Here is a 22,176-nt window from a genome sequence, read left to right as displayed (position 1 = left end):
CATACAACACCCAGTGCTCATTCCATCACGTGCCTCCTTAATGCCCGTCACCCAGTCACCCCATCCTCCCACCCCTCTCCTCTCCAGCAACCCTCAGTTTGCTTCCTATAGTTAAGAGTCTCTTATGGTTTGCCTCCCTCTCTATTTTCATCTTATTTGATTTTTCCTTGCCTTCCCCTATGTTCATCTGTTTTGTTTCCTAAATTCCACATACGAGTGAGATCATATATTTGTCTTTCTTTGACTGACTTATTTCACTTAGTGTAATACCCTCTAGTGTCATCCACATCGTTGCAAATGGCAAGATTTCATTCTTTTTGATGGCCTAGAAATATACCATCACACACACACACACACACACACACACACACGGTATGGTATCCATTCATCTGTTGATGGACATCTGGGCTCTTTCCATACTTTGGCTATTGTGGACATTGCTGCTATAAACATTGGGGTGCAGGTGCCCCTTCGGATCACTATGTTTGTATCCTTTGGATAAATACCCAGTAATACAATTGCTGGGTCATGGGGTAGCTCTATTTTTAACTTTTTGAATAACCTCCATACTGTTTTCCAGAGTGACTGTACCAGTTTGCCTTCCCACCAAGAGTGTAAGAGGGTTCCCCTTTCTCCACAACCTCACCAACATCTGTTGTTTCCTAAGGACAATGGGTTTATGTTGAGACATGTTAAAGCAGGAAAATGGTTATAAATAAGAGATGTGGGTTGGAAAAAATAGATTTGGTAGCTATCAGCCTTATACTTTCCTAAATGAATCCATGCATGTGGGAGTCCCCAAGAAGAAAGTATATAAAATGCAAACAAATGAGAGAGAACTGGGGGGCACAGACATGTAAGGTGCAGAAAGGGAAAGAATCATCTAAGAATGGTCTCAGAAGAGACATCCGAGGGAAAAAAGGGAAACCAAGGGAGCAGCATCCACGGAGGCAAAGGAGTAGGGAGTTTTCAGAAAGGAGTGGTTCGAGGCAGATAAGATAGTAAGTACTGCCTGAATTTAACTATGCGGAAGTGAACAAGGGCTTCAGTGGAATGGTGGATGCGCTAGGTTGAGGAAACAATGAGCAGGGAAGAATTGGGGATCAAGATCACTAATCAGAAATTGTTCTTTCATAAACTTTGACTGTATGAGGGATAATTACAGGATTTGTATTCTTTTGTCCATCATTGTCTTAGAAGATCATCTGAAACATGACAGACCTTTGATAACAGACATTGTTCTGATTGATTGCATCTTTTTTTTTTTTAAGAGAGAGAGCATGTGGGGAGGGGAGGGGCAGAGAGAGTAGGGGAGAGGGAATCTTTTTTTTTTTTAAGATTTTATTTATTCATTTGAGAGAGAGAGCACGCACAAGTGGGGAGGAGGGGCAGAGGGAGAGAGAAGCAGACTCCCCACTGAGCAGGGAAACCCCCCCCCCCAATGTGAGGCTCGATCCCAGGACCCTGGGATCATGACCTGAGCCAAAGGCAAACACTTAACCAAGTGAACCCAGGTGCCCAGTTGATTTCACCTTAAACCAGGCTACAGGTCAAGCTCATCAGCAGATTCTTACTTCTACTGAGATTGCCTGCACCCAGGCTACAATTTCTCTTGTCCAGGAGGCACAAATAATAAATATGTGCTGTTTTGATGGAGAGCAGACAGCTTTATCTTTTCTGTAGTGGATCAGATCAGTTGATGCCTGGTATCACAGCAAGCCAAGGATTGCAAGTACATTAGTCAAGGGTGAATCTGTCTGGTCTTACTGAGAGGAGGGCTGATATGATATCCATTAAAATTTGAGATTACCACAACCAATCCCTCCTAAAAAATGTGAAGGTAGATAAAGGACATCAGGAGATTTGGTAAACTAGGTTATCGTCTAGAGTCTGAGCTACCCTAGGCCTTATAAACTTTCCAGAGGTCTAAAAACTATTTGAGACCTAAAAGCAAACACCTCTAAAATACCCAGCTATCCATTGCCAAATTCCTGAAAAGCAAAGTAAATAAATATTTAATTAAATACCAACAAAACAGAGCATGCCAATTGGCCAATAGTTACTTAACTCACAAATAAATTTAATGTTCCACATAAACAACTGATACATAATAGGGTCCCCTGTGTTGTACATATTTTTTTAAAAGCACTCTTTTTTTTTTTTTTTTAAGATTTTATTTATTTATTTGACAGAGAGGGAGAAAGAGAACAAGCAGGGGGAGTGGCAGGCAGAGGGAGAGGGAGAAGCAGGCTCCCCACTGAGCAGAGAGCCTGACATGGGGCTCCATCCCAGGTCCCTGGCATCATGGCCTAAGCCCTGAGCTGAAGCCAGCCAATTCTTAGAGACAGCAAGGACCCAGCATGTCCTTGACATCAAACTAACAAATCCCCAGCCATACCTCCCCTAGGTGGCCCATATGCCCCAGGAGGCAAAATTCCTCTTCCTTATTCATCCCAGGGCCAGATATCAGGCAAGGAGGGACCATTTCTACAGGTTAGAGCCCAAAAATTTTATTCAAACTAGATAGTCCTAAACTAAGGACTTGGCTTTCTCCCTGGAAACTCCAATGCAGTCGCTCCCCTAAACCTTCTACTCCCTCCAGTCTTCTGCTTCCTGACCACTCTGATGTTCTTTCATGGGGCCCTGTGTCACATGCTATGCCTCCTGTCTCTAGAACTTGTGAATAGAGTAAATTTTTCCTGAGTGTCTCAGTCTCTTCTTATGGCTGCCCTTAACTGATCATCTCATAAAAGAATATAAAGCATGCCCCAACAAAGGACTGCCTCAGGCCTACAGGTCTTAAAATAGCTCCTAGCGATCTCCTTGACCCATCACTCATGACTGTCTCTTAAACATGCCTCTTTCCCAAGGCCGTGAATGCGTGTAGTTAGTGAACCTGCGAATGCCCTCACCCCCCAGCCAGGTCATATACTGCACTGGGTATTCCCTTCAACCCCTGACAGTGTCTCTTGTTTTATCAAACACAGATGGCAGATTCTTGTCATTCTCAGGTTTAACATTTTCTGGTTGAAGGAGCGAATACGCCACCCCCAAATATTCCACTTCGGCATATTGATTATTGTGAATCAAAGGAACTTGAGAAACAGCTGGTGCAAGGACACTCTGACCCTCCTTCATCCTTCTGGAAGCAGGAGATAAATCTCCCGTGTAAAAGGTACCTTCCCTGGACGGGGAGGGTGGAAGGCATCCTTCTCAACAGAGACAGAGAATTTAGGACCGAGAAGGCTGTATAAGCAAGTCTTGTTACTTCGTCACTATGTAACTGTCTGAAGCGCAAACCCCGTTGTCCTGCCAATTCTTCACAAATTTGAGTTTCTTTGTCTAAAAGCTCCCTGCTTTGGTCACTTCTTTGAGTCTCATATTTTAATGGGGCTACTGTACATATAAAATTAAATTAGCTTTCTTCCTGTTAATCTGCCTTTTGTCAATGTAATTATTACACTAGCCAAAATACGTAGCAGAATGGAACATTTTTCCATCCCTACATGGTTTTATTATTTCCTTATAAGACGAAGTTTCTATGATATGCAATGAACTACCTTTTTTAAAAAATTTTATTTATTTGAGAGAGAGAGAGAGAGAGCACAAGTGGGGCGGGGGGCAGAGGGAGAGGGAGAAGCAGTCTCCCCACCGAGCAGGAAGCCTGTCCCAGGCTCGATCCCAGGACCCCGAGATCAACCTGAGCTGAAGGCAGCTGCTTAACCGACTGAGCCGCCCAGGTGTCCCTGCAACACCTTTTTAATTTGTGCCTCAACTTTAAGGCTGGTGTAAAGGACGTTGGCAGCCTCAAATCTATATTTCAGCATGGTTTTATTATTCTTTACTTATCATACAGGGAATATATGTTGTTTCAGGGAAAAAATGACTTGAAGTGATATATAAAACTTTACTGAAGGCTGAAAAGTTTATTCCCTATGGTATAAGGAAGTTCTTAAGGAAGTGCGTGCCTCTCCATGGAAATGTGATTTGGGATACAGGTAGGAAAACTGTACAAACATTTCCCTCTTCAGGGATTTGGGGGCTCAGAAAGATACAGGGTAATTTTCCTTATTATTTTAAGACTTGAGCTTATTCTCCCTCTATTGCTTACCTGACTATATAATCTCTTAGACAGCTCTCATTCTAGATCATTATTCTACAAAACAGTGCACAAGTCTCTACTTAATGACTAGTCAGAACCCAGGAGAAGGCCTCTGCCATTATTCTCTCAGGGATGTGACCGACTCACCAACCTTACCTTCGCGGAAATCCCATAGAAGAATTTACTCCTCCGTCAAGAGCACGCCATTCTTCAGCAGTCCCGGCTTCATCCTAGGAACTTGCTCAAACCACTCCGCACTATCACAAGCCCAGGGAGATCTACACCACCCACCAGCTTTTCTAAGATATTTGATAAGTTGTAGCATAAAGTGAAAACATCAAGTACTAATAGAAAATCCAAGCTACAGAAGTTGACTGGTTTGCTTCCTGATAGGTCTCCCCTACCTCCAGTCCGAGCTGGAAGACTGTCCCCTCCTTTTAAAGCTACTGTGCTGATAGAGTTAATAAACCCTTTAGATTCTCATCTCCAACAACCCCTCTTTACTCAGATACACCCTTGCTGAAACTTCTAGCTCACAAACCAGCATCCAGCCCCAATAAAAATGAAAAAGAGTAGATGCTTGGGAAACCGCCGGCCTTCCTCTGAGTCCTTGGCCATCTCTAATACTTGATGCAGTGGGAAGACCATGTGAACCAAAGACAGGATCCAGTTGCTTGCACTGCATACTTGGGTATACAAGAGGCGTGCTTACGTCCCGTGCCATACCGGTGTCCAAGCTGAGGGCTGGCTTTATTTATTTTCCTGGCTTTATTCCTGGCTCTGTAAGCCATAACGACAAACCAATACATGCATCCACACACTAGTTCACGAAGACAATCACCAAACAGTGCGAGTGCCTACAACCTGGGAGAAGCAAGAATGTATTTCCCATTGAGTTCATAAAAACGGCAGCAACAAACGGCACACTTTTTACTATTGACAAGGTGAGAATAGGGCTTAAGGGAGCCAAAAAGAGATCGTGAAGTGTCCTGGGGCTAGTAACAGCTCAGGAGGGGTCCCACATCGTGGCTGAGAGGCAAGGGGAAGGTGCGACTGTCAGGACCCGGACAGGTGAGCTGTGGAGAGGCCAGCTCAGGAGAGAACTTGTCTGAAGTCACACACCATTGGCGAGACAGGCACAGAGCCGGGCTAGGCTGAAGCATAGCAAGCTGTTCTAATCTTCGGACCGTGAAACCGGCCCGGCACAAACAACCACCTCTGAGTGTTAATCAAATAAAATCTGCCCCTGGGGTTTTAAAGCTGTCATGGGCCATGAAACTGGGCTTTTTTTTCCTTCTGATTTAAATCCCACAGGGACTGCTTGTACCCTTTATCAGAGATGAGATCCAAACCCAAAATTAAGCCAGGAGGGATAAAGACTATTGAAAGCGGTGAGCTACAGAAGTTTGCAAAGGCCTTCATAAAGATTGGCGAAGTGGAACTAGAGTCTGAAAAACGCAAAATCAGTCAATGAGAGAATGATAAAATTAGAAGGAACTTGTGGTGATCATCTACTTGGAGTATAAACTCTCACACTTTTTTTTTTCCTAACTAAGAAAGTTACGATACTATTTTTAATGACATGTTTGCACATTAGTTCACACAAAGTTGAGATTTCATATGTATATACTACAAAATAAATATGGCAATCACTTATATGGCAATAGCTTAAGCTCAGAATTCCATCCTGTGTCCCAGGATGGCTCCTCTGTCCCATAATTTTAATTTTTTTAAGAAGATTTTATTTATTTATTTGACAGAGAGACAGCCAGTGAGAGAAGGAACACAAGCAGGGGGAGTGGGAGAGGAAGAAGCAGGCTTCCAGCGGAGGAGCCTGAAGTGGGGCTCAATCCCAGAAAGCTGGGATCATGCCCTGAGCCGAAGGCAGACGCCCAACAACTGTGCCACCCAGGCACCCCCCCCATAATTTTAATTTATTCAAGCTACTGTTCCTCTTTCTTTGGTACAGTACCTGGTGCTCTCCTTTAGACATCTCTTGACATTGACACTTCTATTATAAAACAGTTATTCCAGATGATCCAGTGTATTCTTTTTTTTTTTTTTAAAGATTTTATTTATTTATTTGAGAGAGAGAGAAAGAGAATGAGCCAGGGAGAGGGGCAGAAAGACAGGGAGAAGCAGACTCCCCATTAAGCAGGGAGCCCCATGTGGGGCTCTATCCCAGGACCCTCAGATCATGACCTGAGCCTAGCCTTAATGATTGGGCCCCCCAGGAGCCCCCCAGTGTATTTGTACATGAAAATTTGTAATTTGTCTCTGATGATTTAAGTTTGGGAAACACTGTCTTGCCAGTTTCAAAGGATGCCAGTTCTCAGAAAATATAGGGTCTCCGTGAAGATAAGTGACTGTCATCAACACTAGAAACATGAATAGAATCCTTCTCATTATACTGTGTAAAAATTATGTTCTTTTTTACTTCTTTGTGGGCAGGTCAAAATTTATTATCCAGTTGTGTACATAGGTACACACATCTGTGTGTTCACTTGCTCTGAAGGTAGTTATTCAGAAAGTGATTCAATTTCGTTAGCTCCTTTGACCCCAACTTTCACTTTGCTTCCGGCAGCGTTCATTTCCTCTTTAATAATTAGGCAAAGAGGCAGGGCTGTCCGAGCAAACCGAAATGGTTCTATCTCAGAAAACTAACTGTTTATACTAAAATGAAGAATATATCTTTCATGATAAAGGATCAGATGTTTAAAAGATCAAAAAGTAAGTCACCATCAGGGTCCTGATCCCAGGTATAATGAAAGGATATACTGTTATACCAACTTGCAGAACAAGTGTCCACAGCTTGCTTCCTCCGGGGGATAGCTTAGAATTGTAAAATCCAGAGGGAAATAGATCTGATATGTAAAGAAAGTTGTAAGAAATGCTCTTTATGCCACAAATAACTGCTTCCTCTTTGGTGAGGCTGTAGAGTGTTGTGACAAGGAGCTGAAGTCTGGAGGCACAGTCGTTTAATACTTAGTAGCTACGTGACCTTGGTCAAATCATTTGACCTTTCTGTGCTTGTTTTCTTATCTATAAAGTGGGAATAAGAATAGTACTTACTTGGGGCACCTGGGTGGCACAGCGGTTAAGCGTCTGCCTTCGGCTCAGGGCGTGATCCCGGCGTTATGGGATCGAGCCCCACATCAGGCTCCTCTCCTGGGAGCCTGCTTCTTCCTCTCCCACTGCCCCTACTTGTGCTCCCTTTCTCGCTGGCTGTCTCTATCTCTGTCAAATAAATAAATAAATAAAATCTTTAAAAAAAAAAAAAGAATAGTACTTACTTGATGGGACAGTTGCTAAGATTAAGTGGGGCCACATATACGAATAACTTACAACAGTACCTGGTATGTGATGAGTACCTTATATATTTGCTGTTTTTATTACTTACCCCCATTCAACGCAGTACCTATAATCAAGTACATATAAAATTTGTTTGCCCGATTTGTTTGCAAGGCTGCCTCTGCTAATTATACTGAAACTTGTAGGTTTCCCAAGCATCCACGGTATAACTGAGGGTGGGGGGAAGCCACTTAAACTATAACTTTGAAATTCAGGGGAGGGAAAGGTCAGGATTAGAGACATAGTTGTAGAATAATGAATAATAACAGCTTTCATTTATTGAGTGCTTACTATATTCCAGGCTGTTCTAAATGCTCTCCATGTGATTCTCCTAACAACCCTAGAAGAACTCTATTATCTCCCACTTAGAGGATGAAACTGGAGCAAACAGGTAAAGTAACTTGCCCCAGGTCACACAGCAGGAAGTAACAGAGCTAGAACTCGAGCAGTCCGGTGGTTCCAGTTTGTTCTCTTAACTCTCAGACATCATATTAGCATATAATATTTATATATAGTAGGTTGGGCTGATATTCAGCCAACATTACAGTGCAACCAGACTAGCTGTCTGATTGGCTGGTGCCATGTTCTGACTTAGTTGGTGCTTGGGGGATATCAACTGTTAATATATTATGACTATCATTTCCGATTACAGGTGGTAGTTGAAGTCACGGAGATGGATGAGACCTTTTGAGAAGTGTGTTTTTATAGTAAGAGAAAACTAGTATTTGAGCACCATGAAAGCAAAGGTGGGGTCTGTTTTACTCACTGCTATTCTCCCAGAGTGGTTTTACTCCATCTCTGCAAGTATGTGCTAAAGATTGAAGACAGTCTATCTGTCCTTAGCATAGGTATTCCAAAGGAGCTGAGGAGCAAAAGATAAGTAGATAAAATAATGGGTCTACACAATTACTTCAAGAAGCTTAGCTGGGAAGAAATGGACACATGACAGTATCACATTATTGGAAAATAGAGGAAAAGTTGCCTTTTTTACCTGGCATTTACAGCCTCACTAAGGCCATTTTGAAAATTCTAACAGACCTTTAAGAATTCCACAAAATTATTCCAGAGTTCATCTACTTAGAAGAAACATGGAAAAAAAATAAACAAATAAAAATAAATAAAAGAAACATGTGAGAACACCAAGAAAAATTCTGAAACTTGTTAAGAACACCCAGAAAACAGCAAGACAATAATGGGGCTTACCTCTCAGTTACTTGACCTCCTCCTCCTTTCTACTTTTCTACTCAAACTCAAGCACAGACTCCCTTGGTCACACCCTCGGCAATGTTATCAATTGTAGCTACTTGGCTTTCGAAATAGCTAACCCATCCTGTTTCTGACCGTAACACACTATTCTTCAAGCTCCATTGTGGAGATAACACCCACAAGACCTATTTAATGATCTTATCAGGATTTCCAGCTGGTTGACCTTTCTGACTTTTTCCCAACCTACCAGTCCTCTCCTTCATTTTCTTTCTTCTCCAACTCAGATTCAGACTCGTCCGAAGCTTTTTGCCCCTCACTTTTTTGCTCCCGTCTGCTAAAACCCCATCCGCCCTCTCCATGCCTGCGCCTTGGCAGCTCAGTGCGACTGGAGAATGCCGCACGAAAGGGAGATTAGAGACTATAAATTTAAGACCACCATCCCAAATGGGCCCTTGTAACATAGTGGGTCTACTCAATTTTTCTTGTGAACTCTCTCCCCCGACCTTGGGTGGGAGGAAGTGAACTGAATATATTTATACTCGGTGGTAGAGGTAAAGGTCTTAAGAAGTATTGTCAAAGAAAGTATAACAATTTAGTATCAAGTTTGATTTCCTTCCCTCAAGGGAAAATCTTCCATGGACTGGGGGAAGTCCAGTGCCTCACAAGCCACGTAGCACTCTTCCTGAGGGATGTTTGGCCAAAAGTGAGTTTTGTAAGTCATTGGAAGCCACAACTTGGAAACCTGGCATAATTAGCTAGGATGTCAGGGATTTCCTCATAAGGCTAGCAGATCCTATTTTCTAGGGTACGGTGAGCTAAAGCCCAGTGGGGGTGGGGGGCTTGTGATTAGTGTATGTGATGCTTCTTTAACGATGAAGCATGGCTCATAAGTATGGGCTGACTTAGGTTTCAGCTAGTTTTGTGACCTGGACCGGCCACCATTTTGCGGGTCCCTAAATGAGGTTCTGGACCCAATTCCAACATGGGAGGGAGATTACGCCATATACACCACGAAGCAATGCCCAGGACACCAGCTGGCATCATCAACTCAATTCTGACACTATCTACTGGGAGATAGCACCAGATTCCACAGAATAAAGGCTCAGTCTCACAAGATTGTTGCGTACCCCCCACACCCTCTCATTCCTGTCTTCAGACACCAGTGGCAGGCTTATTACCTGTGTTTTGACCGACGGGCTACAAATGGGGAGTTTCCAACAGCTCCCTGCAATAGGATACCAATCACAAGTCCAAGCTGTCACCTGCGCTCTTGACCAACCGGCTATAAATCAGAGGCTCCCTCAACCCACTCCTAGGGTTTGATTAATTCGCTAGAGCGGCTCACAGAACTCAGAGAAACGTTTTACTTACTAGAGTGCCAGCTTCCTATAAAAGGATATAACTCAGGAACAGCCAGATGGAAGAGATACAATGAACAAGGTGTGGGGAAATGATGGGAGCTTCCGCGCCCTCTGCAGGTGCAATGCTCTCCCCAAATCTCCACCTGTTCACCAGCCCTGAAGCTCTTCAAACCCTGTCCCTTTGGCTTTTTAAAAACGATGGCTCCAGTGTTTAGGCAATGCTGGATTAAATCATTGGCCTTTGGTGATCCATTTAACCTCCAGCCCCTCTCCCTCATGGAACTTGGAACTGAAAGTTCCAACCCTTTCATCACTTGGTCAGTTCCCTGGGCAACCACCCCTCTTTCTTAAGTGACCCGAGGCATTCCAAAAGTTACCTCATTAACATAACAAAAGATACTTTAATCTCTCATCCCTCCAGCCCCTTAGGAAATTCCAAGGGTTTTAGAAAGTTCTGTGCTAGAAATATGGATGAAGACCAAATATGTATTTATTACAATTCAAATTATAATTCACAATATCACAGTCCCGATATACAAATTACCTTTGTCAGCATGATATAGAAACTCGAGATTTATATATTTGACTACATAAAATTTTAACATTTCTCCAAAGGGGAAAAAAACAAAAACAAAATCAAAAGATGGAAAAATACATATGACAGAAATGGCTGTTTTCTCTAACGTACAAAGCTCTCTTACAAATATTAATATAGGCGAGATGGCAAAACCAGCAGGTAAATGAGCGAAGGATAGTAACAGACAGTCCCCAGAGGGGCTCTTTTTCCATTACCCAGTGTTGGCAAGAATGGGGGACAACTGGAAGTTCACTTTCTTTCTTGGATACATTCTTCCTGGACCTCTTTGCCTCTTGCCCCAAACTATGTAATTACTCACTGAGTCTACTATTGTCCTGTGATCTCCCTTCACTATCACCCTGGCTAGTTTAAAACTTTTCTGAGCAGACAACATCAGTCTTATCTCACAAAATTCAAGACAACCTACTCTGTGGGGGAAAAAACCTACCTGGGTTGTTTCCTTTGAGCATCTTAGAGATCCTGAGCCAGGAACACCCTGTTAAGTTGCTCCTGAATTCCTGATGACGTTGACGTAATAAATATTTATTGTTGTCTTAAGCCACAAGGTATTGGAATAATTTGTGACAGGGCAATAGATGATACTACTGTTTGGTAAAATTTCTAGATTCTTTTTCTTAATCTCTCTTTTTTTTTCCTCCAGCGTTATTGAGACATAGTTAACATATAACTTTGTATAAGTTTAAAGGGTACAACATAATGGTTTGATATAATACATATTGCAAAATGATTACTATGATAAAGTGAGGAAACACATTTATCACCTCACATAGTTACAGTTGTGTGTGTCAGTGGTCAGTGTGTGTGTGTGTGGTAAGAATATTTAAGATCCACTCTCTTAGCAAACTTCAAGTATACAATACAGTGTTGTTGGGGTGCCTGAGTGCCTCAGTCGGTTAAGCATCTGCCTTCAGCTCAGGTCATGATCCCAGGGTCCTGGGATCAAGCCCTGCATCAGGCTCCCTGCTCAGCGGGGAGTCTGCTTCTCCCTCACCCCTTGCCACTGCTTATGTGTGTGCTCTCTCTCTCACTGTCTCTCTGAAATAAATAAATAAAATCTTAAAAAAAAAATACGGTATTGTTAAACATCATTACCATGTGGTACATTATATCCCCAGAATTCATTCATCTTAAAACTGGAAGTTCATACCCTTTGACTACCTTCATCCCTGCCCCTGGCAACAACTAATCTTCTCTTTGTTTCTTTGTTTCTATTTTAGATTCTTTTTTTTTTAAAAGATTTTATTTTTTTATTCAACAGAGATAGAGACAGCCAGCGAGAGAGGGAACACAAGCAGGGGGAGTGGGAGAGGAAGAAGCAGGCTCACAGCGGAAGAGCCTGATGTGGGGCTCGATCCCAGAACGCCGGGATCACACCCTGAGCAGAAGGCAGATGCTTAACCGCTGTGCCACCCAGGCGCCCCTCTATTTTAGATTCTGCACATAAGTGAGATCATGTAGTATTTGTATCTCTGTGTCTATTTTAAATAGCATAATGCCCTCAAGCTTCATCCATGTTGTCACAAATAGCAGGATTTCCTCCTTTTTTACGGCTATGTAATATTCATGTGTGGGCATGTGTATGGGTACACACATCTACATGTGTGTGTGTGTGTGTGTGTGTGTGTGTGTAATATACATCACATCTTCTTTATTCATTCCTGTTGATGGACACATAGGCTGTTTACATGTCTTGACTATTGTAAACAATGTTGCAATGAACATGGGGTACAGATATCTTGAGATAGTGATTTCATTTCCTTCAGATATATACCCAGAAAAAACATTATTGAATCATAGGGTAGTTTTTTTTTGTTTTTTTTTTTTTTTAGGTAGGCTCCACTCCCAGCACAGGACTTGAACTCATAACCCTGATATCAAGACCTGAGATCAAGAGTTGGACGCTCAACCACCAACTGAGCCACTCAGGTGCCCATATGGTAGTTCTATTTTTAATTTTCTTTTAATGTCCCAGAGTTACTTCAGGTACTTTTTTTTGAAGAGTTTATTTATTTATTTGAGAGAGAGAGCATTCAAGAGAGCACAAGCGGAGGGGAGGTGCAGAGGGAGAGGGAGAAACACACTCTTGGTTGAGCGGGGAACCCAACATGGGACTGGATCCCAGGACCCCAAGATCATAACCTGAACCAAAGCCAGATGCTTAACCCACTGAGCTACCTAGATGCCCCTCTATTTTTTTATTTTTTTAAAGATTTTATTTATTTATTTATTTATTTGAGAAAGAATGAGCGCGCGAGAGAGAGACAGAGAGAGACAGAGAGAGAAGGAGCAGGGGGAGGGAGAAGCAGACTCCCCACTGAGCAAGGAGCCGATGTGGGGCGCAATCCCTGGACCCTAGGATCATGACCCGAGCTGAAGGCAGACGCTTAACCAACTGAGCCACCCAGGCGCCCCTATTTTTAATTTTTTGAGGAACTTCCATACTGTTTTCCATGGTGGCTCTACCACTTATATTCCCACAGACAGTGTACAATTGTTCCCTTTCCTCCACAATCTCACCAACATTGGTTATCACTTATGTTTTTGATGATAGAAATTCTAACAAGGGTGAGGTGATATCTCATTGTAGTTTTGCATTTCCCTAATGATTAGTTATGTTAAGCAACTTTTCATGTAGGTGTTGGCCATTTGAGTATCTTCTTTGGAAAAATGTCTATTTGGGTCCTTTGCCCATTTTAAAATCATATTGTTTAGTTTTATTTATTTATTTATTTATTTATTTATTTATTTATTTGACAGAGAAAGACACAGCCAGTGGGAGAGGGAACACAGGCAGGGGGAGTGGGAGAGGAAAAAGCAGAGGAGGCCAATGTGGGGCTCTGGGATCACGCCCTGGGCCGAAGGCAGATGCTTAACGACTGAGCCACCCAGGCACCCCAGAATTTTTTTATATTTCTGTAAAAAATGCCATTAGAATCTTGATAGGGATTACATTGAATTTATGGATCACTTTGGGTAATATGGACCTTTTAACAATATTAATTCTGCCAACCCGTGAACATGGGATATCTTTTCATTTATTTGCATGTTTTCCAATGTCTTTCATCAATGTCATAGATTTTACAGTATATAAGCTTTCACTTCCTTAGTTAAATTTATTCCTAAGTATTTTATTATTTTTGATTCATTTGTGAATGGGATTTTTAAAAATTTCTTTTTTCAGATAATTTGTTGTTGATGTATAGAAACACAATTTTTTTTGTATAGAAACACAAATTTTCTACATTCCAGTGGCATTCACTCTTCCATGGGTCTTCAGGGTGTGCTATGGAAACAGTGTACACAAGGAACCATTCTATTCATCTCCAAGTCACAGGAAGTTGTATCAACCCTGTAGCTAAAAGGACATGGGGTGAAATAGTTTGGTAATGGCAGTTTTGAAGAGTAAGTCTGAACAATGTAAGCTGATTCTGACTTCTTCTTGAAATCTTTAAACACGGAGGGAGACTCTGGAAGGAAAAAAAAGTTAAAATAATATTTTTCTTCATACTATTATTACCAGAAACATTTTATTTTATTTTATTTTATTTTAATATTTATTTACTTATTTGAGAGAGAGAGAAAGAGAGAAGTGTGAATGGGAGGGTGGGGAGGGGGCAGAGGGAGAGAGAATCCTCAAGCAGACTCCCTGCTGAGTGTGGAGCCTGATGTGAGGCTTGATCCCTGGACCGCAAGATCATGACCTGAGCCAAAATCAAGAGCTGGCCGCTTAACCGACTAAGCCACCCAGGTGACCCTACAACAAACATTTAAAAACATTAGTTGGAAGACTATTGAACAACTTTGAAGAGAATACAAATGGGACACCTCCATTTCTTCAGTAGGATGGCACACACCAGTACGGGAAAGGAGAATATCTGCAGTTCTGTAGAGCCAATAAGTGTTGTAATAATGATGATGATAATAATAATATCAAGTTAACGTGGAGTCCACATAGCTCTTAGGCCAGTTTATCCACTCCCTTCTCCCGCTTTCTTCCTCCAAAGAGATTGTTTTGTTCTCACATTTTCTTCAGATGGATCAAGTAGTTAAATAACCAAATTTCAGTATAAATGGCAAAGAGATGGTGAGGAAAGTACATGCCAATTCATCAGAAAAGAAGTTTGAAGACGGATGTTTCTTTGGGCGTCAGAATCTCTGCCCCTTAAAGGAACTTACTAGAATTATGCAGTGGAGTTCCAGCGCATATAGCTTCATCCATAGCACAGGGTATCCTGGCCAGTGATCTTCTTTCCCAGGTGGGTAGTTGACAAAATTCCTCCAGCAATGATCATACTCTAAGGAAACACAAATCTTGGTTCATTCAACAAATACAGCAGAAAGTTACTTTAAAGGGAGCCCAACTTATAGATATACATCATATAAAGCCCATTAGCCTCTTTGTTGTTGGAGAAGGGCTACACTCGCCCAGACTCCCTAAAAAAGAACAAAGATGAAGATGGCTCTGAGAGGTCATAGTGGCAGGAATGGAGAAAGGAGTCCTCCTTTTGATACTTCCTTACCGTGAAATTTAGACACGGTCCTTTCTTATGTTATTTTGGACTTCCACTTCTGAGACTTCCAGAGTGGGATAATCAGTGTCCTGGCCTTGAAACAGGCCAGCACTACAGTCTCATAAACACTCAAGATTCTTTGTTCTTACCTGGGACGCTCATGATCTGGATAGTCACGCCACTGTTAATGAGGTCTCGCAGTCCTTGCCGGTTTTGTGGACCCATGTGCCAGAAAAGCCGTGCTACGTAAATAACCAGAGTCACACTAGGGTGTTGACTCAAAAATGCTCTAATGGCCTTGGAGCATTCCCAACAGGGACTCCACGACAGGAACCAGGTGATGGAGCAGGGGATGGACGGGCAATACTGTCTTTCCAAAGTAAATTTTTCTATAAAATTGATTTCCACATGGTTGGCGGTGTTTTTGCCTGAGTTTCGCCAGATCTTACGGCTTGTGCCCCACTGGATTTCATAGAGCAGGCAGGCCTCTTTACGGAGTTGTCTGGGGTCAAAGAAGACTTCAAATTCCCAGGGTTCGATTCTCCTCCTGAAACACAAAAAGCACTCCCATGTTGTCACGCTATCTTTAGAGGGGTCTTGGAGATCATTTCCTGCTCCCCTCTTCTATCAGGCAGATCTACAACGTGGCATCTCAGGACACTTCTTTTTTTTTTTTTTTTCTATTCTATTTTTCAAAGTTATCTAGGGGGATCCATTTGAATTACCAGAATTTCTCTCACGAGCATAGTGAAGAGATTTTTCTTAATTCCTGTTATTTGGTTACCACTCTTTCTATACCATTACCTGGTAATTTTGAATTCAGGTATAAATGTGTCCTTGTTTCTCTTTTAAAGACTTCTCTTCAGAGTCTAATCTTTCTATCTCACCATGGAGTTGCCATGTCCCAAACATTAATCTTCACCATGACTCAATGGACTCCAACTAGATTTTAGGTGTAGAAGCCTCAAATTGCCAATAAGATTCTATTGCCAAGCCTAAGAAGAGAGAAATTCAGCCTCAGGATTCTTCCATATTAAATTCTGTATCCTAATTCCTCATAAGAAAAAAATTCAAACTTCTCCCAATGACATCTTTATTGATTTATTTTTTTAGGATTTTATTTTGAAGTAATCTCTACACCCAACGTGGGGCTCACACTTACAACACCAAGATCAAGAGTCACATGCTGTACCAACTGAGCCAGCCAGGTGCCCCTCCCAATGACATCTTTAGATTTAATATTTTCCATGCGTCAAAGCTGGAACTCAGGGGAGACTCAGGATTGTGCTGAGGACTCTTTGCAATATGGTTGAGTCACCAGCTTATTACATCCTAATATTTCCACTCATTCCTAAAGTATTACATTTATTCATTACGTAGATCAGTCCTTCCATCAATCATGAAATAATATATTCCCTGACAGAAGACCCCCTGCTATAATGCTATGTCTGGAAAATGGGCATATAGTATAAAACAAAAAGATGAACTCAAAGGGACAAACGAGTTCTCTGGACTTTTCACTAATGGCTGTACAACCATGTGATTTAAACAGAGAAGAAACAAAGGTGAGGCAATAATGGGACAAAGCTGGAAGGTAATTTATTTAAACAAAAACCAAGAGACATACAAGCAAAGATACAGAAAGCAATAATCCCAGAGAATGAAATTAGAAAAGGCAAAAAGACTGGGAGCATGATAAAAGAAGAAAGGAAAGATATGGAAAGCTCTAGTCCCACAGCTCTTATATCCACTTATTCTTGGCAGAATTAAGTGCTCACTGTGATGGGATTATTCTTACCTCGAGGTGGCATCTCCACCCGAAGGACCTGTTGACCAAGAGATGATTGTGTCAGATAACACCCACATACAAATTTAACTAAGAAAAAATACTCTGTTCTTCCAAACCTGCAAACCATATCAGAAAATGGAGTTAAAAGATTCTCTCCTGTATTAATTGGATTGGACCATCAAGAAAAGCAAGTTTCTAAGGGTTTTGCTGAAATCTATTTACCTAATCCCAAGCCAAGCAATCCTCCTTAAGGCTCCGACAAGAATGCTTAAGTGCAATGAGAAAGTCATTCCTCAGAGGCTCCTACATGTAATTTTTATGTTTCCCTAGCTTCTTATACTTCCTTCATCATAGCAATCATGCTGTATTTTGATTGGTATTTATATGCCTATAATAACACTGAATTGTAAATTATGTGAGATGTGGATTATGTATATCTTGTTCCAGACCCTATCACACTGCCTGAAACACGTTGGTTAGCAATAGATATTTGTCGAACAAATGACTGCGTGAATCTCACTACTATCCATTAGAGAGAGAGAGAGAACAACATTATGCCGAGAAAGTGGATCTCTCATATATTGCTGGTGGGAATGTAAAGTGGTACAGCCCCTCTAGGAAACAGCTTGGCAATTTCTTAATTTAAAACAACGACAGGGGGGCCTGGCTGGCTCACTTGGTAGAGCTGTTAATGAGGGGCCTACTAAATGTTAGGCCCTCTTTGAAGTACAGGAACAGGGAACAAAACAAATCCCTATCTTTGTGCTCAGGGAGTTCATATTCTAAGCCACACATTTTATGCGAAGTGTCCTGGGAAGCCATTAGAGCATGTAATGACGATTCAAGTGCAAGTACTGGAGTTGAGGCCCATGCCTCTCAGGACTCAGAGTTTTGGGGATGAAATGGGCACTGGCCTGACCTGAATTCAGAGTATTCATGGCGCAGAATTCTAAAACTTCGAAAGCAGAAATGCAAGTCATTTGTTTTCTGTGGAGGAACAGGGACATTTATTTTGGCAACGAGAATTCATGTTAAAGGTTTGCTCCCTGGTTATTTGAAAGCTAAAATTTGGGGAAGCGGGAGAAAAGGATCATAAATCGAAAAGCTCAGTTGTTGTTATTACCAATCCCTCTTTTCCAAGAAAGAGGAGACACAGAGCAAGAGGCTCCCCCTGCATGATACCCTTTCTCGGTGGGCCAGGGAGATGCACAAGCCATTGCCACCTCTGAGCGCGAAGTGGCTGAGTGGAGATGCAGGCAGGATGTTCAGTCTATCCTGCCAGCAAACCTTAACTCTGAGGTGGTGTTTTTAAGCCAAGAAGAGTCACAAGACCTGGAAGACACTTCCTCCAAAATGGGAGGCTTTTTGCCCCAAGGCTCTGTGTGTGTGTGTGTGTGTGTGTGTGTGTGTGTGTGTGTGTTGAGGGATCCAGAATGTGCCCCTGAGGCTTAAAAATTATTTGGGTCTCAAGATATTCAAAAATAGACTATCTTCCCCTGAAATCCCTTATTTTCCTACAAGCAGATTTCTAAAAGAACTCAAAAGAAATCAATTGTCATAAGTCCTATCCCCGGAACAAACCAGGAGAGATCGACTCTTACCACTCAAGATATACACCCACACAGACATTGTCACAAAACCATAATATGTCCATCTAGTCTCCCAAAGGCCCATCTAGATATCCTAAAAGTTTGTTTTCCTATAAGTGCTTTTCTGCCTCTCTACTTTTCCTGTTAAGGTGGTATGTCAGCCCCAAACTCTAAACACCTCTTTGAATCACATTTTTGTGAACTCGCCTGCGTAATTTTGTCTTTTCTTTTGCTAATCTGTCTTTTGTTAGTTTAAATCTGCAGGCACCCAAAAACAGAATCTAAGGGGGTAGAGGAAAAGTTTTTCCTCCCCAGCTCTGGGTATGTGTGTGCCGGCTACATCTGTTTGTGCATTTGTACTAGATGGTAGAGGGGCTGTCCAGAGAGGATCTATGGTGCAGTGTCCTGTAAATGGAAGATGATTCTAGCTAGAGTGTGGGACCTTTTTTTTGAGAGAGAGGGCATGTGCTGGAGCAATGGGGAGGGGCAAAGGGAGACAGGGAATCTCAAGCAGGATTTAAGCCCAGCATGGAGCCCAATTTTTAGGGGGTGGGGAAGGGGGATTTGATACCCTGAGATCATGACCTGAGTCAAAATCAAGAGTTGGTCACTTAATTGTCTGAGCCACCCATGTCCCCCTGGAGTGTGGGAACTTTAAAAAAGAAATTAGCCAGATGTTTTTTTTTTTTTTTTTTTAAAAAAAAGGGGACATGGGGCACCTGGGTTGCTCAGTTGTTAAGCGTCTGCCTTCGGCTCAGGTCGTGATCCCAGGGTCCTGGGATCAAGCCCCACATCGGGCTCCCTGCTCGGTGGGAAGCCTGCTTCTCCCTCTACCACTCCCTCTGCTGGTGTTCCCTCTCTCGCTGTGTCTCTCTCCGTCCAATAAGTAAATAAAATCTTCTAAAAAATTAAAATTAAAAAATAATAAATAAAAAATAAATAAAAATAAAAATAAGGACAGAGTCAGGAAACACTATCCTAAGTACAACCTGAAGAATAAACTAAACCTCTTATCCTTAAGAGGATGTACAGGGAATTTTAAGCACTGAGATGAAGGAGGAAGTGGGTGGCTAGCACCTTGGAATGGGTACTGCTCAGACAATCCAAACTGGGGCCTTTGAACCAGCAGGTCCACTCAGAGGGAGCCCTGTAGAAACAGAGGCGATATCTGTAGAAGAAGGTCATATTGATGGTGGGTGAAGCAGTGTGAGAACTTCAGAGAGAGTGAGATATATTCTTGATGCAAGGCAGTGATACCAGCCACATGAGCTGGGATGGTTTGAGGGATAAAACACCCCACCTTCAGAGGAAAGTCCAGGGAAATTACCCGGATACTTCAACTAAATAATGCCTTTAGTCTTTTTTTTTTTTTTAAGATTTTATTTATTGATGTGACAGAGAGACAGCCAGCGAGAGAGGGAACACAGCAGGGGAGTGGGAGAGGAAGAAGCAGGCTCCCAGCGGAGGAGCCCGATGTGGGGCTCGATCCTGGAACGCCGGGATCACGCCCTGAGCCGAAGGCAGACGCTTTAACGACTGCGCTACCCAGGCGCCCTAAATAATGCCTTTAGTCTTTCCCCCAACATGCCACTTATAAGAGAATTTTCATACAGGAAAAGCATAATGGAGAAAAAATGTATTGTTTCTTAAAACCCAAGACTGATTTGTATATCCTCTCGTATCTATCACCATGCCCACATTCCTGTACAGTCGCCTAACGGGTCTCTTTGCTTCCAAGTCTTTTCTGCTTCCAGTCACAAAGGCACCAAGTGCCAGCTAAGTATGTCTAAAGTACTATTTTAGGGACACCTGGGTATCTCAGTTGGTTAAGCATCCAACTCTTGATTTCGACTCAGGTCGTGATCTCAGTGTTGTGAGATCGAGCCCCACGTTGAGCCATCCTGGGTGTGGAGATTGCTTAAGATTGTCTCTCTTCTCTCCCTCTCCCCTTCCATAAAAATAAAATAAAATAAAAAATAAAGCACTTTTTTAGTCGTTGCTATGTTAGTCAAAAATTCTCCAAAGATTTTCTCTGACCAAAAAGATCAACCTCAATTTCCTTAGCCTGCATTTAAAGCCCTCCATGATGTCACTCCAGATTTGCTTTCCCCCCCCTTTTTTTTAAGTTTATTTTTTTTATTTATTCATTTATTTAAAGATTTTATTTACTTATCTGTCAGAGAGAGACAGAGAGAGCACAACCAGGGGGAGCGACAGACAGAGAGAGAAGTAGGCTCCCCACTGAGCAAGGAGCCCTACGCCCAGACTCACTCCCAGGACTGTGGGATCATGACCTGAGCCAAAGGCAGATGCTTAACCAACTAAGCCACCCAGGTGTCCTTTTTTTTTTTTTTTTTTTTTTTAAGATTTTTTTATTGGAGAGAGAGGAAGAGAAAGAGTGGTGGGGAGGACCAGAGAGAGACTCCTCAAGCCGACTACTGGCTGAGTGCAGAGCCCAATGCGGGGCTCTACTTCATGACCTTGAGATCATGACCTGAGCAAAACAAGAGTCAGCTGCTTGACCAATTGTGCCACCCAGGCTCCCTCCAGCTTTGCTTTCTATTTCCGCAGACTCTCCCACAGCCTAACCAGTTTACTCTTTATATTTCCACACACAGTCTTTGTAAATTCTCTCAAGCTCTCTGTGTCAGTCAACCAGCACTCTCTTCCCCTTTGCCAACCCAAATTCTACCCTTTTAGGATCCAGCTAATCCCACTTCAGCTGAAAATCATTTCCTTCCACACCCTGAAGTGTTCTCCCTCTCCCACGAATTTCTCCAACATTAAGTAACTGAACCTTAAATTGTCACTTCATATGCCCTTGTGCTTTCACTTCTGTTGCTATTTTCAGCTGCTATTTAACAGTTGTATTTTTTACTTAATTTTTAATCATGTGAAATAAGCGTTGATTTGGTGTCAGCTGATCAAAATCATTTATGGACGTGAATAGTTAGTATGAATAACAATAATAAACTCTATTTAAGAATCATATCAATAGAGGCGCCTGGGTGGCTCAGTCGTTAAGCATCTGCCTTGGGCTCAGGGCGTGAGTGATCCCGGGGTTCTGGAATCGAGCCCCACATAAGGCTCCTCCGCTGGGAGCCTGCTTCTTCCTCTCCCACCCCCCTGCTTGTGTTCCCTCTCTCGCTGGCTGTCTCTCTCTCTCTCTGTCAAATAAATAAATAAAATTAAAAAAAAATAAGAATCATATCATATATTAATAAATAGGAAAGTTGAAAAATGCCTAAGGACCCAAGCACAGGCAGGACACACACACACACACACACACACACACACACACACGAGTTTTTGCCCTTTTCAAGAATATGGGGTTTGCCAGGCCCCCGGGTTCTGTTTACCTTTGTCAGAAGCCATGGTGCTCCGTCACCAGACTTTTCCGCTGGAACTATATATTGTGCTGATCGCTCTTACCAACAACATGCCTGAACACGGTGGGTGTGACCCCTGCTACCTGGCTTGGGCAGAGGATGACTCAGTCCTGAGTCTCGGGCAATTACTGGGTATCTAGATTGTACAAGGTGTGGGGATTTGCATCAATGTGTTGATAAGAAAGCTTATGATTCAAATAATTAATCCCTTTTTTTAAAGATGTTATTTACTTATTTGAGAGAAAGAGAGAAAGCGCAAGCAGGGGGAGGGGCAGAAGGA

At 42.3% G+C, this 22,176-nt stretch overlaps 1 protein-coding gene across 1 annotated transcript; it reads right to left on the bottom strand.

Annotated features, from left to right (window-relative positions):
* Positions 1-13,382: 13,382 nt before the first annotated feature.
* APOBEC1 (apolipoprotein B mRNA editing enzyme catalytic subunit 1) lies at positions 13,383-21,935 on the bottom strand. The gene is made up of 5 exons (XM_044385388.2): positions 21,867-21,935; positions 16,928-16,955; positions 15,279-15,676; positions 14,795-14,913; positions 13,383-14,085 (listed from the first exon to the last, which is right to left on the bottom strand). Exons 1-5 carry the CDS (start codon positions 21,880-21,882, stop codon positions 13,936-13,938), a joined length of 711 nt encoding a protein of 236 aa, XP_044241323.1. The 5' UTR covers positions 21,883-21,935; the 3' UTR covers positions 13,383-13,935.
* Between the last annotated feature and the right edge of the window lie 241 nt (positions 21,936-22,176).

This window comes from Ursus arctos, unplaced genomic scaffold, assembly GCF_023065955.2.
Source record: "Ursus arctos isolate Adak ecotype North America unplaced genomic scaffold, UrsArc2.0 scaffold_26, whole genome shotgun sequence".
Lineage (NCBI taxonomy): Eukaryota > Metazoa > Chordata > Mammalia > Carnivora > Ursidae > Ursus > Ursus arctos.
The sequence above is the reverse complement of the archived record's forward strand: the minus strand, read 5'-3'. Positions and strand labels throughout refer to the sequence as shown.

What these genes read in the sequence shown, in the direction of transcription:
- APOBEC1 (XM_044385388.2), bottom strand. An exon ending in GGTGGAGATGCCACCTCGAG is followed by an intron (nt 15,677 to 16,927) that starts GTAAGAATAATC and finishes TTTGTGTTTCAG; the next exon opens with GAGGAGAATCGAACCCTGGG. An exon ending in AACTCCACTGCATAATTCTA is followed by an intron (nt 14,086 to 14,794) that starts GTAAGTTCCTTT and finishes TTTTCCTTCCAG; the next exon opens with AGTCTCCCTCCGTGTTTAAA.